Raw genomic sequence first — 19,543 nt, 5'->3', positions numbered from 1 at the left:
ATGCGTTGTTCTTCTCCAGTGATGTAGTAGGACAGTGGAAGCTAGCTGACAAGTCAGATGTTAGCCGAAAGCTAACAACTTCAGGCTATCATTGCTAACACTAAAAGATTCATATCGGTGTCAAGGAAGGGCAGTGGCACAAAAAGTGAAATTCCTTCGCCAGATTATGATGTCCGACAATGCGCAGACAACAACTGTGTGCTAGCGACAACTTTATTCACCAAAGAATAACAAGCGCTGTGACAATACACCGGGTCGCTACTATACTTATAATTATCACTAGCTAGAATATGCCCGTTAAGGCGTAGCTACTAGCTAATTGGTAAGTGATACTTTGAATCATTATCATAAGTCACAATTTGGTAAATATAATATTTTTTCCAAAAAGCTATACTTTTGGTCAGTCCACACCTGTGTAAGTGTCATTTTTACGAATTATTGACCAATTTATTAAAAATGGCTTGTTCTCTCTGATGATGCAACGTTAATGGTGGAAAAAAACAACATGTCGTTTTTTGGGTTGTAGGTACAAAGTTTTGGACCAACGCCAGCAGGTGTTAATGCCAAATATTCCCCCCCAAATAACATTTCAATAAGCTCCTGTTCGTTAATAGCGTGTGCGGCGAAAACTGTTTGCCATGATGGCTTGATTCAATATTGTTCTGAAACAGAATGGAATATTGAGTACAAAGATGAATAAACAGCTTTATATGACTGATGGGAGCTGGTCTTTGGGTTTGTGCAATTTGTGCCGCTTTTGTTGAACTCAACTTTGTCAATTCTCACAAATGAATCCATATGCAATTTTGTTAAGGGCTGCAAGTTCCAGCCTCATTTCTTATTCATGAAACAACAAATAATCAATGTATTCTTTTGAGCTCTCGATTAGGCTCCAATGTGATACGATGCCGCTTATTTCCGAGGCACTGCAGCACTGGTGTGAATAAGTGATGATGTAGATTAGAGGCAGATGGGATCTGTCAGAGAGCAATTGAGACCAATGGAGGAATGGGTTGCTGTTCTGCGTCTTGCCACTAGATCTTGCTGTTGAGGCTGCAGATTTTTATTTATCGCTTGTTTTGGTCCTTGGGACCTATGCTATGTTAAAACCCCGAAAGTGGTTGTCAAGTGTAAAATATGAACATCGACCTGGTGGTCCATTTGATGGATGGAGCACAACCACCCTCATCCACGCCTTATTGCTCTTATCTATACGTCTGTCTGCGCGTTATTGACTTTTCTGGCAAGTCGGACCGAATTTGCCACTCGGCTATAGTCTGTCCTGCATCCTTGTCTCCCTGGCCCACTGGTGTCATCTGATAAGGGGAGATCAGGCGCAGACGCAACGTTTTGGTTGCAGACAGAGACCAAGGTCAGCATTTTACGTAGAGGTGAAAGCTGCTCATCCTCGGTGACCAATAGGAACGACGGCTCCCGGCGGGGTTTCCTCTTCCTTTTATCTTTAAACGGAGGAAGTGGACGCTGCTATCGTTTTATTCAGCCCCTGAGAGGCTTAAGAGGGCTACACAATGAAAGTGCAGGCAGTTTGACTCGCAGTGATCAAGACTGGCCAAAGAGAGAGAGACAGCTGAAACAGCAGCTATAGAGGATATTCCCATCTGGCGTTGCTCTTCACTGAGCTTCACACTAAAACAAGTCAAGAGCAACCCACACTACTATTTTCTTTGCCATCAGGACATGATAGGAACTTTGTTTGAACTTGAGTTGGATTGACTTTTTATTGCTTAAGGGTGAGTAGCAACTTTCTGTTTAAAGCTATATTGTTATCACATGCACCTAAAACATGCAGCTGTTAACTTTATGCACTTGGTTTTATGTAAAAATCAGTTAAAACGGTGAACAGTATGTCATCATTATTTTGAAGTGGCATATCAGTAATGAATTTACCTTGGAATTACGGTGCTAAGTGTTATTTTATTACACTTTTGAGCTTGAACAGAAGTTGCTTCAATGCGTAACTGTTGTACAAATTGAACACAATGCCAGAGCTGGAGCTGACTCACCTAAATGGAATGCAGCCATCATTATGTCCACTGTTCCAATAGTGGAAAATTCAAGTTACAGTTATGCTCGCAATATTTGCGAGGCCTCTGTTCTTGTGAGAATTTAGACAGATTTTTAGATCAAAAGTCATTTGCAGGAATTAGTCCAGAATGTACATTGTTTAATTCGTAGTTAATATTTAAAGTAATATGTTCTAAACATTTCGAAATATAATATATGTTTTGTTGTGGCCACATGGTGGAATAGACTCGCTGTTGTTTTATGTGGTTCATCTTTTCATTGTGAACTCATTGTTTATTGCGCAATGCAGATGCGTTGATACAAATTTGTGTGATAACATGACAGAGGCAGTTCTTTGATGAAATTGTAAGTAACGACTTCATGCTGAACATGGCTAGATCTATCTATCTATCTATCTATCTATATATATATATCTATCTATCTATATATATATATATATATATATATATATATATATATATATATATATATATATATATATATATATCTATCTATCTATATATATATATATATATCTATAATATACACTGGCAGCCACGCTTCCGTCAGCCTGCCCCAGGGCCGCTGTGGCTACTTAAGTAGCTTACCGCCACCACAGTGTGAATGTGTGAGCGCATGAATAATGCAACCACTGTGAAGCGTCTTTGAGTATCTGATTAGATAGAAAAGCGCTATATAAAAATCCGATGCATTATTATGAGATTTTTAGTTATATACAGTAAGTCTTATGTTAGTTATTATACAGCATGCCTTGACATATTTTGCTAGGCGTTGTTTTATTTGCTCTTATGATTTACTATTTACATTCTGCAAAGCACTTTATAACCATTGTAGCCACTCCTTCAAGGCAATGGCTGGGAAACATTATTATCTTATGTATACACTCTTTATTATATTGCACTGTTACAAAATGGTACTCTTTGGATATCTGGACTGCATGAAAAGAAAAAAAAACAGTGGAACTGTTGAACACAGTCCAAGTATCGCTTGAACTCTTGACTTGTTTGAATGTGGAAACTTTTTTTTCTTTTTTAAATAACACAAGATGTTGCCATTATAAAACCTGACCACAATTTATTTTAAACATTCTTATCATTCTTAATCATACATGAATAAGTTAACTGCTCCGAGTAATGTTTTAAAACTGCTGTCAAGGGCCACATAGTTGGTTTCCCTCAGAGAGCCATTGAGACTGTGAAAATCGGAATATCTCATCATAATACAATTCACAATTGGCCTTGCATTTTAATTATTACTCACCAAAATTGTAATTTTAAATGAGAAGTTATGCTAAACAGTCACAACCAAATACTTCAGTATACATTAAAACTTATTTTTTCAATTCATGTTAAGACAGGGATTTTGTGAAAAAAATGCATGTAATGTCTATTAAAATTGTAGAAAAATTGCAAATCCGATACAGATTTTCTCCCAAAATGAAAGTAACATGAAGTAAAATGTGGTGGGGTACATAAAATGATGAAGCTGGGAACGGGAATTCATAAGCTTCGGCTTCATCCTGTCAGCCCTTTTTCTTTTTGGATATTGTCCGGAAAAAAAAAGAACAAATAAAAACAAATAAACAAATGATGGCAGGTCTGATCTGGCTCCTGGCCCTTGAGTTTGACACCTGTGCTTTAAATTGCGACCAATATTGGGGCTTTTCAAATTAATAATAATTGCCCAGGGAGGAGATTTGTCAATTAAACACCGATATCATCTTACTTTCTCAATTAACAGTAAACTCTGTTGAGTCGATATGGGCAGAAAGTAAAGAACATGCGTGGCTGACAAACCGTCATTCTGAATGCATTGTATCCTTCTCTTCGTCTCATGTCTCAGTCATGTAACTTCACGTGACATGTACAACTTTGTAGGCGTACTTGTACCACAACTTATGTTCAATTTTTAATTGGCCCACCTCAGGTACATTAGTTTCACTGCGCTCTAATCACAATTGACTTCATCTGCCAGAAGCGTGACTGTATCCCTTTCCTGTCACGACCCCTACATGCACGTTGTTTCTGGATGACTGCAGAGAGAATGGAGCAGAGAGGGCGTCCTGCTCGGGGAAGCGTTGTGGCTTTGTGAGAGAATATGGCTACGGGGAGGGAATGTGAGGTGGTGAGGACGATTATGGCTTTTGCCTAAAAGCTTTATACCTGCGGTTTAACTTTAACTCTACGGGGGCCTCTCAAAAGATACCTCGTTGAGGTTGACTAGTCTTAATATCCATCACAGTGGTAATGCCCCCGGAGACGGAACAATCCAGTTATTGCGCGCAATTGCAGCTGCACCTTAGCGGGCTCACACGGGAGCGGTGGGAAGGAGGATGTTTTGAATGAATCAATGCCAGCGTGCTCAGCAGAGGACGTCAGCAGCCGGAGCAGCAGGAGCGGCGCAGTAAGCCGAGCGAGCAGGCGCTCGCTCAGCACACCGTTGAGGAGAGTGCAGCAAATCACAGACCTGCCGCTAACATGTTGGGCCAACCAGGACGGTGCGCTCAAGTCGGTTACAAGAGGCGGCCGGTGTATCGCGCGGCTTCCAGGTGTGTATCTCACGCCCTCACCCTCACGTGTAATTTATGGCACTCGCTTGCCAGCTAAGGCGCTTTGGACTGCACGCCGTTTAATGTTAATGTGAGAGCAGGGGAGGGAATTTAGCGTGCCGTGCATGCGAGCTGATGTATCATCTGATCGAGTGGGCGAGGGGACGGCGAGAGGTCCTCACTGCGGTGCCTCGTAAACGCAGGTCACTGACCGTTTGGCGGTTTATCTTCTCGAGGATCAAGGGATGCGCTTTTGTATTCACGGATATACGGCGGCATCTCTGTAGGTAGCGTGTGCTGCAGTCCTAAGCACTCCTGGGGGGAAACAAAATTGAATGTTTACATCCGTCCTGAGCACAGCCCAACCGACGAACAGATTTACAATACAGTGATGTATCGCATGCAGTACACTCAAGGGATGGCAACACAAATGTCCTTCATCTATTGATCTGGAAAATTAACGGCCAGCGATTAATTGTCATGCTTGATGAAGTAGAAACTACTAATGAAAGTGTTTGTCCGCCCAAAATGAAATTTATTGTAAAAATAGTTCTCTTTAGAATATTTAATACCTTGTTTGATGAGATTTCCATTTTGTCACATTCAAATCACCTGTCACAACATGCAGTATACTGCTTCATGATGAGAAATCTGATCGTCAATGTCCACATGAGTGCATACTAGTGACAGTCCAGCAGATGAAAATCATCTGTTCCGTATGCAGTAAATTCACGAGTGATATTCTGTACATTATGCTATAGTTATGTTGACCTCTGCGTGTTGTTTGAATGGCAAGTTCACATTCTGTTTTGCTACTTGTGGAACTCAGCATGAAACTAGAATATATACCTGTAGTGGTGCCTTGAGATAAGAGTGGCATGACTTACGAATTCTTTGAAGTTTACAATTTTGTTTTGCAACGCAAACTTGACTTACAAGCGGCGTATGGCGACAGTGACTCAACTCATTTCACAACAATTCCAATGATAGAATCTTTTTTTCTTCTCTTTTCAAAATTGAAGAAAGGAAAGAAGAGGGAATTCAAGGCTGCTAGATTGGTGATAACACATAATGGGAAACGCCAAAGGCACAAGCTAACAATTAGCATCTACTTAGCAGTTTAGCAGTACAGTAGTGACTGCTGAGGCGTAACGTGTACAAACCACAATGAGCAGCACAATGCGCATTGAATTAAAGGACAAATTGTGTGGAAAACAGTTTAATTTTGAATTGTTAAGTCACTACTCTGTTTTTACAAAATGCTATTTTTAAAGTGTCATTTTTCTTTATTTAAAAAACACATTTTTTGTTTTCTTTTGGGAGGCTGAAAGATTAATGGTGTTTCTTTTCACTTCACTGGGGCAAGATGATTTGAGATATGACTGTTTTGACTTAGGAGCAAGGTCAAATCTTAAGGCGCCTTATTTGTATTGTATGTGTCCCCAATGGTTTCTGCCAAGTAGTGAAATCCATTATGGCTCCTTTCTTTGAATTTTAGCTCAATCAACATTCAATGACTATAAATTTTAATCTTGATAATCAAAACTCAAATCTACTTCCTATTGTTTAGAATGTCTCCGTCTTGTCCAAGTGAGTTGTTTTCGTAAGTCATCCAAGTTACACTTTCTCTACTGCACTGTGGAAACTCTTATCAGTCTATTCTGGATCAATGCACGTTTATGATGGATCTCAGTGTCAGCTGAGGTTTTTGTCCCCATTTATAAGCCATCTTGCAGTGGTCAGTGTAAAATGTCGCCGAAGAGCAGCAGGGAGTTATTTTTGTTCGTGAACTTTTAATAGGTATCGTGCCCATTTCTGTGTGATGCCATTTATGCAGCGTGACTGAGTAATATCTACTCTGATGTCAAAACTGTTGGGATCTTGTGGCCAGCAGTCACTGGGCCTCATTTGTATGCTTAGTTGCTACAGGTCATGGCTTTAATAACTGCAGCTTTGAGTGTCCGGACTTGAAAAATGACACACCTAAAATTGGCTCATGGGACATTACACCCAGAAATAGGGAGGACATTTCCTGGGAGACGCCTTCGAAGAAGAGACATAATGGTGATACTGAGAAGGTTGCGGTATTTAAAAATGAGGAGTCTCTTCTCTGCTTATTAAAACTGTAACCTTTTACATTCCCTTGATTGTAATAAACGCAAATCACCCCGTGTCAAGCAAATTCCAGTGTAAAGGCGACGGTTCAGCTAAAATCTCACTTCTGCTCGCAAGTCTTCTTTTAGAGTTGTTCGACTGTAGACCTTCCACCACTTTACTGACTTAATGAGCCTCTACACAATCTTCTACTCTCTTTATAGAGAGATCTAAAAATAACCAATGAATTCAGTTATCCCTCTCAGCCAAGTAAGCCAAACTCCCCCGAATGTATTTAATTAATCTGTTTAAATTGATTGCGCGATAGCCTGCCAGCGTCTGTGAGCAAAGTAAGGCAAACCATGTGGGTAAACCTCAGCCAAATGTGTCTTGTTAATATCCGTCAAAGAGACGTCGATTCAGATTCCGACTACAGTTCAATGATAGACGGCAGACATTCTTCTTCTTCGGCGCTTGTAGCCCGACTTATTATTATTTGCTTGGATTTACGAGCAAAAATTAGGTGTTGGCAGCATGAACTTAACAACACACATAAAAGGAAACCAAGTCTCAGTTGAAGTGAACTGTCAAGCTAAACATAAAAAAGATTTTTTAAATGCATATTGAATACAAACAGTGCAGCAACACATGCAGACAGACAATATAACAATAGTCACAGGGACATACTCTTAATATTCTGTGAAAAACAATTACTGCAGCTTACTGAGCATTTGCTATCGTCTAATTCTTGAATGGACAATTCTGAACATCTGGACATTTCTGATATTTCCGAAACGCAACAACGCCCCTTACTCTCTCTCAGAAAATCATGCCTAGAAGTAAGTGGTTGTGTGGTTAGATGTCCCAACCATAATCTGATGCAGACTAAATGATCATTTCATGTTTTTCTAATGGAACATGAACAGGTGAGAAAATGTGTAAAAGCAGTAAAAGATTCGAATTGAACGGTTCGAAAAGGAACCAAGACCACAGTGCTTTGTAGTGAGCACTTACGAGGTTGTTTATGAGTGTGATAAAATGTATTATTTTTGTTTTCTACATATTTTAGCCATTAATCAGTTTACATCAGTAAAGACCCTCCGCTCTCCTCAGAGTGATGACATTTAATTGACATGTTTTTCTTAGCAACATCAGGGCATACATAAGGATTGACTAAATCAAAATAGGAGAAACATCCCTCTAATCGTCGAAATCGCTGAAATTATTGACGCAAATGTCCTACACTTGGCTGGCCTGCTTAACTCAACCCGAGATCAAACCATCACAGCTCTGTGCTAGCAAGTTTTTACATTGTTAGCCTAATGTACCAAAATGAATTTTTTTGGGGCAGAACCGAAAACCGAAAATGAGAAATGCTTGGCCGAAAACCGAAACACCGAAAAAAAAGCACATTTGTTATTATCATTGCATTTAATTAAAAATTACAATATTATTATAGAATATTTAGGCCTATTTAGCACAGGCATTTTAACAAAGCACAATATAAATTGAAATGCGTTCACACCAGAGACATCAGAGACATGTTGGCGAATGGTACATTAAACACCAAACGCGGGGTGAGCAACTGAGCATTTTCTTGTGGTGCGATTGCACTTTATAGCCAATATACAGTAGATTGCATCGGCGGGCATGGCGTGCGGTGCGGTGCGGTGCGGTGCGGATGATGCATTTGGCTATTTGGAGCTGAACACGGTGCGGCGCACTTAAAATTGGCACATTCACATATTCACCGTTTAAAAATAAATACATAAATTTCTTCGCACCAGCCAATCGGCTTTGGGAACAAACTGCAAAGTCACACAAGGCGTCCTGTACAGATCTGTAGTTACCTGGAGATAGGGGTAAGTGTTTACTTGCTTAAAACTGTTGATAGCAATAGTGCTAATATTAGCTAAAATATTTAGCACGGCCACCAGAATGCAAGTGAAAAAGTGGAAGCACTTGAGGGCCTCTCATCAAAGAAAAATGTCCAAATCTGTATGTCTATTTTATAGTGCCCCTTGGTGGCTAAGCACTGCATCTTATGTTGACGTGCTTAAATTATTTGCATCCAAAGAGATGACAATCTAATCACCTGCAACTTTAACAATTCCAAAGGACTAATGGTGTTATCAATCTGCATTATTTTTGATTCTGCATGCTGCATTTTACATCTTAATTTGATAGACTTTCTCACTGTCATCTGTCTTTTAATAGTTTTTGTTTCACTGTAATTTAAAACAAGTTTTTAGGTGTTTGACAGGGCAATCAGGTCAATCTCACTTTTGGAAATGTCGACAGTAATGCATTAATGTATCGCTATATACACACACAATACAAATATACACTGCACACTTACTGCTTATGCTTGAATGGACAGCAGTACCACAGTCTTTTATCTTTGGTTGGATGTCTCGCAATAGTGAAAAGTGCTGCGCTAAGAGCTAATTGTATTTAATTAGTCTGATGTCCAGGCTCAGTGGGGGTTTAATGGTGCACTAAAATGAGAAAGCACGGGGTCGTTCAGAACCCGGAGATTTTGTGTCTGTGTGTGTGTGTGTGATTTGTTTCGGATGTTGAGGGATTATGGAGATCAGAGATCAGAAAGATAATCTTACCACGAACATATGCAATTTGTGTGAGCGTGCGTGGCAGTTGACAGGAGTGTGTATGTGGATTGAGCGCTTGTCTCGGTCAAATCAGACAGGGTCATGTTGCAGACGAGAGAGAGAGAGAGATGACAGACCTTTGCATAAAAGTGGCACTGGCAACTTGCAGGTAGGCGGCGTTTGATGAATTTAGTAGATTGTTCTCCATTTTGAGTCCCTGTTTGAATGTCATTACTTAATCATCAATCATCAGAAGTATGATGCTAGTTCACCATATCAAACTTGCTGGAAATTCTGCTGACAGTGCAGTGATTGTTTGCTCGTTAAGACTCCTACACATTGGTGGAGCTCTCCTGAAGGGACTCGAGGGTGAGTCGGTCAAATTTAAATGAAATACTGTAAATAATGTATTAAGTGTTCTAAAATAGACTGTTTTTCTTTTTTTTTATAATAACGGCACTGTCACACTAAAGTAATATTAATAGTAGTATATAGTGTTTTATGAAGGGCCGTTTAGTAAATTTGATTTGTATAGAATATTTTCACATTTAGTTACCTCACATAACACCCTGCCTTGCTTTTCTGTCTTTTCTCGTCTTGAGCTTATTGTGTTCAAGCCCATTGTCTATTTCCTGCTGGAGATGTTCAGCTTTCCCTCTTTTCCAAGCACTTAGCATCCCCTTCTGTCCTACATTGCACGCCTAAGCGATTAGCTGTGTTTGGCTTTGGACTGTTTAGCTGCAACAGATGCGCAGGATCAGAGATTTGCGAAACTGACAAAAGGAAACAGTATGGAAATAAAACAATTCCGATTTCTGCTATATTCAGTAACTTAACACAAGCAAAGTCATCTCAAACTGCAGAGCGGGATTTGGTTCAAGAGGAACCGAGAGGCACCTTCATCAGGCTTGCTCTTGACGATTCATTTTTTAATTATCTTTCCATCAACTTCGGTCTACCATCAAATAGTCTGCTGTCAGATCCAATTTGCAACCTCATTTTTTTCAATGACAAGAATCATTGTGATAATGTCAATATATGGGTGTATAACCAAGACATAAAAAAAATGTGCTGCAAATCAAAGAAAGTTAATTCATCAGAAATATATGTTCGATTTATATTGAATGCTGACTGAACGGTTGCTTAGACTTATTGTATTTTGTATATTTGGAGCACTCAGTAATTGGTTTAGGTGATAAATGGTGTAAAAGGGTTGCGGATGACATATGTCTCAAAAATCTTTGTAGCAGTCTTTGCATAATTCTATCTGTTCTGACCGTATTGAAAACAGGACGAGATGAGATGACAAATGTATTCAGTCTCTATTGTCGAGTTTATCTTCAGCGGACCACAAAGCAATCATGCATTGCAGTCACAGTATGTGCTTTTCTCAATGTGAAATATAGAGCCAGAATAGTTTAAAATTCAATTCAGATCCAAAGTGTCCCACGACATCAGTTGTTGCTGTTGTCCTGCGACACTTTCCACGAGATGATGTACATGCGATTTATCCTCCGTTCTCGTTTAAGTGCCGTTAATCTCAATTACATTCTGACCTACGGTACAGTATATCACAGATCATGGAGGTGAAAAGTCATTCTGTTACTGTTAATTAACCTGAGATTTCCTGAGGCCTTTATGTCGATGGGCTTGTCGTCTGAGACCGGCCCTGACCTTTATGGCGCTTGGCACACTTCAAAACTATCTATCTGGTCAAAGTTCCTGTAAAATGTCTTTTTTTGACACACCGAAAATAAGACTGTAATTGTGCCAAATTTGATTGTTAAAAAAAAAAGGCAAGTATATAAAATGAGGCTTTACATTTGTGAAAAATCAAGTCTCCTACCTCATTCTTCTGCTGTCTCTCTGCGACACTCACAGCCCCACAACAAGGCACTCTAAAAGCCATGCCCCAAGCCCTGTCCAAACACGGGCTATTGTCGGACCTTTTTGTAGGGGGGGAAAAAAACTATTCAACCTCTCTCTGTGTGGCATGCGTGCGCTCACCTTGACAATAAGGCGCTCTAAATTGGCCACGACAGCAGACTATTTGAATGGATGATTTATTTTCGTGGTGTAGACAATGAGCATAAGTTGCATAGAAAAGATGGATGGATTATAGTTGTTGCAAAAAATGCAGTTATTTAAAAGAGGTTAGTTAAAAAAAAAGAAGATATATATATATACTCTTTTGTAGTACACCCACTCTCACAAAGTCCTATTTTCTATGACTTACAATGCTTTGATACTCAAGCTGCACTTCGCTGCACTTTTAGTGGCTGTTTGTGGTTTGAGAAGCCACAAACTGTATTTCCAGCAGTGTGTATAAATGTAATTAAAATGTCTATTGTGAATAAGAACTCCAGAACAAATTTCACCCTGAGCATAAACATAGTAGCATTCATAATTTGCTGAGAATCTGGCCACACAGTTAGCCGGCTGCCTTGCTTGTATTTGTGATTGCTTGTGTTTTTGAGCGCACCACCGGGACGACAATAAAATGTGATGTGTCAGAAGGGTGGGTGTGCCTTGAATGTTAATGAGGTGTTAGCCAGGACCTCTCTTTCAAATCGTGCCAAACCCTTCGACCGACTGTATTTAAGACACCGGCAAGCGTTGGGACATGTTTTGGAATCTTTGCCTTTCGCTTCAGCTGCAAACTCCCTCAAGCGTTTTATACCTCCGCCAAGGAGGTGCCGTTATCATTTCATGTGGTATTGATGTTGTCTTAGATTGCATTTATTAGCAGACAGATGACAGAGTCGTAAATGGCTGCAGCCTCTGTAGAAGAGCTGCTAGTGGTGATAATGACAGTCATGAGTGACAGTGGGTCATTATTTGATTTGCAGTAGAACCAACCAGGAAGGATGACTGGAAAGGCTCAAATGTAAGGCTGCGGTGAAACTGATGGAGGTCGGTCAACATGTGCAAATCTGGCTGCAGAATGCTTATCTGCTTAATGGCTCGCTGAGAGACAGCGTGCACTATTATTAAGGCTGATTTCATTCAGCTTGCCTGACTGGATGCTGCTGCATGATGCTTTGGGGTATTTCTCTCACACTCACACTGGGTGGGCTGATTGACTAGAACTTTGCTGTTGTGTGGGTATAGAACTGCCTTGTTTTCTTTTATTTATGTATTGCTATTTGTGACAAAGCAAAGCAAGTGAGAAGCTTAGCTGCGTTAAATAGCTGTTGTTGGGTACAACGTTGATATTTGATTTGACTCATTGCTAATTGAAACAATAACAATATGTTGTTAGTAACATTGAGCTACACTATCCGTGCAAATTGAACTGCAGTGTAAGGGCTGCGACCGAGCATGAATAGCAAAAATCCACGATTGACAGGCACCCCCGCCAAAAAATGTATAGATGCCACAAGATGGTGGCAAAGCGCTACTTATTTCTAAATGGAACTCCTCAACCCACTGCAACATAGTTCCTTGTCATCGAGCTGTCACAAGATGGCAGCAAAGGGCTACTTTTGTATTAATAAAAGTCCTCAACTCACTTCAACAGTTCATTGGCATCAAGATAGCAGCGAAGGACTCCTTTTGCCTAAATGAAGTTCCTTAACTCACTTCAAAATAGTTTCTTGGCACCAAGATAGCAAAGTGATATTTGTCAAAGTGAATTTTGTTTTGTCCAAAGCACTTTTTTTTTTAATTAGTTACTCAGCAAATAACAGCGTGTATGATCCTTCCAAAAGTCTGCAAATAGATGAATATATGAATGCCCATACATGAATAAGTATGTAAGGGTTCACTGTAGTGCAGGAGTCTCCAACCTTTTTTTCAACGCAAGCTACTTTTAGAAAAGCAAAACAGCAGCGAGCTACTCATGTTTCACAACATTTATTTTATAGGCAAATTTGTATTTGCAGTGGTCACAAAATGCATATGTTGGCATATAAAATAAATGTACCAAAATTATGCTGAATATGCATGCTAGTAATGCAACAGATCACAAAGGCACAGTATAGATCGGATCGTTTTTCGGATCAGCAAAAAAATTAAAAAAAGATACATAGTATTTGTCTTAATTTATTTTGTAAAATGCTTTTGCCCATTAAAAAACTAAACATTTCTAATATTGCCGATTACGATTTAAGAACACAACTATAAGTGCAATATGAAGCAGATACATTCTTATTTTATGCATGGTCCATGTGTAAAATAACAAAGTATTAATTTTAACCCGCCGGTCACAATTGTGATGGATCTGGGAAAAATTTGGGATTAAATGGGTTTAATGGAGAGTTAATTACAAAGTAGCCTTCGTCCAGAATAAAGAACGCAAGCTAGGTACCAGCTGTCAAACTTATTTATGTTACGAGCCAGGCATTCGTTACTAATGCTAACAGCTAGCTGCTAGCCACTAATGTCGGAGATTTGTGCCATGCCATACAATGACGACGTAATTAACTAGCGGTTTCTTAGTGTCCTAAATTAGCGATTGAATATGAGTTTGGAATAGCGTTGTTTTGATGTTTGTCACAACTATATAATGTCAATAAAAAGTATGATAAAGAAATCCTTAAGGTCGAAAAGGGAAGTTAAAGTAGCCATCACGCCACGAATTCAAAATAAAAGTCAAGGCTATTTCCATTGCCATCAGTGCATTATTTAGTCAACTTTATTTTGAAGTTAGCCTTGGCTATCTGTCCGTGAGCTACTCAAACTACGCCACGAGCGACCGAGCTACTGGTTGGAGAAGCCTGCTGTTGTGTATATCTAAATATAAACTATATTTGTGAATTTATGCGTAAAATACTCTGCTTGATTTACTTATTTTCCATTTTATGCCCCATATTGTGAAGATGACAACTCAATAAACTGAAGGAATTTCTGCAATTGGACTGATTACACATCATTTCTTGTTAGATGTCACTTAAGGTTTCTCACAATTTACTCAAAATGAATAATGGTTCAATGTGATGATGATGATGGTTTATGAGGATACATTTTTTTACACATTTCTTGTTATCATGATTATACGTAAAAAGTATGAGAAGACTAGGTATCAAATAAGAAATACCATTTATGTATATTTGGCAAATCCCTAAAATGTTCCTCCATAGTGAATTACATAAGCCAGAAAAAAACAAAAACAAACCCTCACACAAGTACAACTCATACCATTCAATATTTACTGGAAGCTTGTGCTGGTACCACCTGCTCCCTCGACCCGCATACCTCAGCCAGGATTAGTTTGGAATTCCTTATTAGCATAGATCACAGGTCAATGTGCCTGATAAACGAGACCTTGCGGTGCCCTGGCCTGAAATTGTAAGTTTATTCATGTGTCACTGGACTGCATAGTCAACTGCATCTTGGGTGGATTTCTGGTTATTTAGCCAATTAAAGATCAATATGTGATTTAAGTGATTGCCTCTTGTTGAGTTCATTGTGTTAATTCCTTTCCTGACACCGGTTAAGAAACACAAGAAGCTTTTAACCCATTCACTGCCATTGACGACTATAGACGTTAAAAATTCATTTGAACTATTTCTATTAGTTTCACATTTGTTTCCACTTTTGTTAACAAGAGTATGAAAACCTAGATTTTTTTATTGTACATTTAGAACAGATATAACATTTGTGATTAATCGTGAGTTAACTATTGAAGTCATGCGATTAATTACAATTAAAAAAATTTAACTGCCTGATGCCCCTAAATTTTAATAATATTTTCTTCTTTTTTTTTTAATTAGGGGCATCAGGCGATTACATTTTTTTAATTTTAATTATTCACATGGCTTCACTAGTTAACTCACGAATAATCACACATTTTATATATTTTCTAAATGTACAATACATTTGTTTCTAGGCTTTCATACTCTTGTTAACAAAAGTGGAAAAAACTAATAGAAAATAGTTCAAATGAATTTTTGACGTCTATAGCCGTCAATGGCAGTGAATGAGTTAATGACATTACTTTGACGAATGACTCGCAGTAAAGAATGTTCTCTAGGGCTACATTTCACACATTAATGTCCAATACTTTGAAAAGTGGGAGTGTAGACTTGTGTGTGGAAGTAAAACATGGAGAAGGAGGAGGATCTGCTAAGCAGCTGAGGTATTCCCCTGATGGGAGGGAGTTGGATCTTTATCATCCCGGACCGGACACTTTGAGGCACCACGTTGCTCCGATTCATTTGGATGCCAGCCACTACAACAGACCACCTTCGACATCCTACACCTGCCCTGATTGTTCTGAGAGAATTCCCATGAGCACTTGCAACACAGCTGATTCACCATGACTTGGTGTCCGACACCAGGTGAGATACGGTACCGGTTCTAGTAGGGGTGGCTATTATGTGTTATGATGATCAGATAAACGTCATGTTTGTGGTTGACATGAGGCGTCTATGCAAATATTGTAACTGCTTTTAGTTTATGGTTTAGACCAGCACACAAAACGCTCCAACACAAGAGCTGTACTGAAAAATGACCTTTAAATAATGCTGAAGATGGTGAAGTTATGATGTAGTGCCCTGCAAACCACAATAATCAACATATTAATTGAATATCCTTCCATTTATGGCAAGCAAAACTGAGCATTATCCTCTTTGTGAAGGCAGCTCAATAGAAACAAGGCCTGGCGAGTGTACACAAAAGCTTTGAACTTTGGTTTATGTTTTACTTTTACTGCAACACACCTTATTTTCCACCAAGGAATGCAGCTTACGATTGTAATGTGCATTTGCACTGTGAATGTAAACAGTGCCACATTGAGAAATGTGTCCATGAGTCATCCTCCTCTGCTTATGGAAAAAAAACTCCAACTGACTAAGTGGTCCGGGTTTCGTGTCCAGCAACATGATGACGACAGTGGCTGTGTCCGAGAAAGAGCACCGTGCGTCGGGTTGCTAATCAAATTTAGTTTGGTCGTCTGCTGGGAAAAGTGCAGAATAACTACGACAAAAAATACATAAACAACTTGATCATTAGGTATTAGTTCAAAGTGTGAGTTGAATTCCGCCTTGACTCGTATGTTAATGAAAACAATGATGATGGGATGCATGAACAAGCACTTGAAATAGCTTTAGACTTTTAAAGTTAAACCACAGATTTATTGTATTTACAATATTTTATTATTAAGGCTCAAAATGTATGAAAAGTACTGTAATGGATGTTTATAAACTTTTTTTTTTTAATTACCACAGCCATGCATTACAGCGTGAATGAGATGTTTGGTTTGTTGGTTAGTTAGTCATCAAAAACTGCAGAAACAATTTTCATGGAAGATTAGTACATAAAAAAACATTAAAACTGACTGCAAATCCAAATGGATTTATATACCGTAAATAGAATACAGAAATTTATCTTTTCTTCGTAAGCTTAAGTCACACACAAACTATTCTTAGTCTTAAGGCATTCTTTGGTTACGAGTTTCTTCTCTTTTCCATTTTTAGAGAGATTAATGTTATTGACTACCAGTTGGATACACACTTCTGAAATGACAAAATTGCTCAAATTATCTTACTATGATGTCCTTATTATATTATATGTTGTTATTAATAATGATTGATTTTCACTTTTGAAGAGACACCACATTAATGATTTCTCACAATACACAGTAATTAGGAAACAGATAAATATTAACATACACAATTTTATTTCTGTAAATCTCTGCCAGTGTTTACATTTTGAAACGATCACTTTACCAACATTCCTAAAAAAAAAAGAAAAAAAAAAGATCAAAATGCCCCACCAGCTATTTTTAGAATAGGCCCTCGGGCTACTCATGTGGACCACATTCTCTATTTTGTTCTTCCGCCAGTTTATTTTGGGTGTGATTCCACTTTCGACCACTAAATGGCAGCACACCATTTTAATCCATCCATCCATTTCCTTAACCGCTTGTCCTCACAAGGGTCGCGGGGGGGTGCTGGAGCCTATCCTACCTGGCTTCGGGCAGTAGGCGGGGTACACCCTGATGAACTGGTTGCCAGCCAATCGCAGCACTATTTTAATTCACACGTAAAGCGACGGCTTTTATTGTTGATTATATATAGGAGGACCCAAGCTTTTCTTAGTGTGCAGTCACTCCAGTGAACAGTGCACATCCACGCCACTCCGTTCTGTTGGTTAGGTTATCTACAAGGAGTATTTTGCCGTTAGGGACGGCAGCGCCACGAGCACCGATGAAGCTGGCTGCAAACAAATAGCTGTACTGTGCTGCAGTGTTGCCGCACTAACTGGGGATGCTGCGAATTCCGTGACAAATAGTTCAGAAGTAATGTGGCTGAAACAAAAGGCTCAAAGAATGCAGCTTTCTAATTAATGATGTGTCGGCGGTGCAGTGCTCGACAGTGAATGCAGTGCAGCTCGGCCCATGATGAGCTGGTACCAGGAACAAGCCTGGCCCAGTGCCGGTGCATGATTCGTGTATACAGTGGATGGGCAGTACACGAGTACGTATAGAATTTTTGGATGTTTGTGCGTGCGGAATCACTTGGCATCAATCCTGTTCAATATGTTGTCGGAACTCTCCCAAAATGTCAACTCATAAATCTCGATGCGGGAGGCATTATTGTATGTTTGTATCATTCAGCACTGCTGTTGTTTTAACCCATCACTGCAACACATCAAGTAATCTATTCAGTGCATTTTAAGCGACGAGTGTGCTGATATTTTTCATGAGGAGCGTGATTATAGAAAAGCCACAGGAGCACTTGTTAGCTCTATTTTTAGTCAAGGCTTATAAAATGAAAGTTATGATTAGGAATGAAATATTACCTCTGGCTGATGGTGATTAAAGATTAAAGATTAAATGGTCGGGGTGCTGGGCATAGCAAACAAGCTGCCCTGCTTACATTTGGTGGCATAAAATGGTGCGTCTTGAAAAACAGTTTGGTCCTAATCCAAAGTAAAAGAACCTTAAAGGATTTGGTGAGTCAATGAGAGTTGCCATGACCGGCCTGCATGCTCCCGTTATCTTCTTTTCTCGCTACTAATGTGAAAGATACACATGTGGGTTTTTTGAGATCGATAATATTTCTCTGTTTTAACAGTGATTCTTGCCCTGAAAAAAATCTGTTCTCAAAAATCTGTTCTCAAATGTTTTACACATGGTGCTTAAATAGAAATAAAGATTAAATACAACTGTATTGCACTTCTAGGAGGAAGTCAACCTTAAACATTTATTGACAATAATATGTTTTATGTGACCTCACTAGTCTAAATATGATATTCTGGTTAATATTTCGTTAGTGGATTACGAGTTATGAAGCAGCCATTTTTGTCCATCTCAGGGGGCGGCCATTTTGCCACTTGCCGTTGACTGAAGATGACATCACAATTGCTCAGGCAACGACCAATCACAGCTTAGCTGTTTTCTGAAGCTGAGCTGTGATTGGTTGTTACCTGGGACCTGAGAAACTGTAATGTCATCTTCAGTCGACAGCAAGTGGCAAAATGGCCGCCCCCTGAGATGGATAAAAACGGCTGGATTTTGCTTCTTAATTCATATTCCGTTAACGCAATATTAACCAGAACACCATATTTAGACTAGTGGGGCTGCGTAGAGGATATTACTGTCAAAAATGTTTTTGGGGTTGAGTTAAATACAATCGTGAGTATGACTTACTGGATAAAAAAACAAAACATGAATCATATGTTTGATTGTATTTTATGTTTTAAATGTTGTACATTGGAATTGTATTAAATCCAGAGATTCATTCACGAGCCACACTTTGAGACTCACTGATTTAATGTACAGTGTGTGATGTGCCACATTTTTACATCTGCTGAACGTTGAAAAATAGTTTTCTTTTTTTTAAAGAATACGTTATATGTGAGACCTTTAGTCTAACAACAGCATTCTGATTAAAATGGTGGGATAATTAAACAGATTAATTCATCATGTTGGCAATATCGCCCTCTGCCGTCGGCCAAAAATAACGTCACAACTGCTCCTACTCGTACCCGTGTGTATGCTGTGCACATTTTTGGTTTCAAGTTTGGTTTCAAACCATCATGTTGTCAATGTTGTCTGTGCAAGAACCCGATTCCTTCATTGACATTTCTCTTCATTTCTCTTCTCCTGCAGCCACAACGTGAGGTGTACATCATTTCGGCACCCAGTTACCGGGCAGATTTCACCCGAAAACACCGAATACACGCTACAGGACAAGTGAGTGCGTCTTCCAGTTCAAGGTCAGGGAATAAGAGATCCAAATTAGACTAGGAAAGAGCCTAGTCAATGTTTAATCGCCTGGAACAAGCACAGGAGAAGCTT

The 19,543-nt window shown here is 39.2% G+C and overlaps 1 protein-coding gene across 5 annotated transcripts in view; it reads left to right on the top strand.

The window, feature by feature from the left end:
- The window catches only part of plekha7b (pleckstrin homology domain containing A7b), a 69,948-nt gene that overhangs the window by 13,167 nt on the left and 37,238 nt on the right, over positions 1 to 19,543 (top strand). For 4 of the 5 annotated variants that reach the window (XM_086070786.1, XM_086070791.1, XM_086070785.1 and 1 more), the window contains exon 4: positions 19,355 to 19,438. In XM_086070786.1, the coding sequence (XP_085926912.1) occupies positions 19,355 to 19,438 (84 nt within the window). Of the gene's footprint in view, positions 1 to 4,364; positions 4,595 to 19,354; positions 19,439 to 19,543 lie in introns of those variants that run through there. The other variant, XM_086070788.1, reaches the window with a different exon arrangement.

Source organism: Leptonotus elevatus, chromosome 3 (assembly GCF_054856555.1).
Source record: "Leptonotus elevatus isolate MCC_2025b chromosome 3, RoL_Lele_1.0, whole genome shotgun sequence".
Classification (NCBI taxonomy): Eukaryota; Metazoa; Chordata; class Actinopteri; order Syngnathiformes; family Syngnathidae; genus Leptonotus; species Leptonotus elevatus.
The sequence above is the reverse complement of the archived record's forward strand: the minus strand, read 5'-3'. Positions and strand labels throughout refer to the sequence as shown.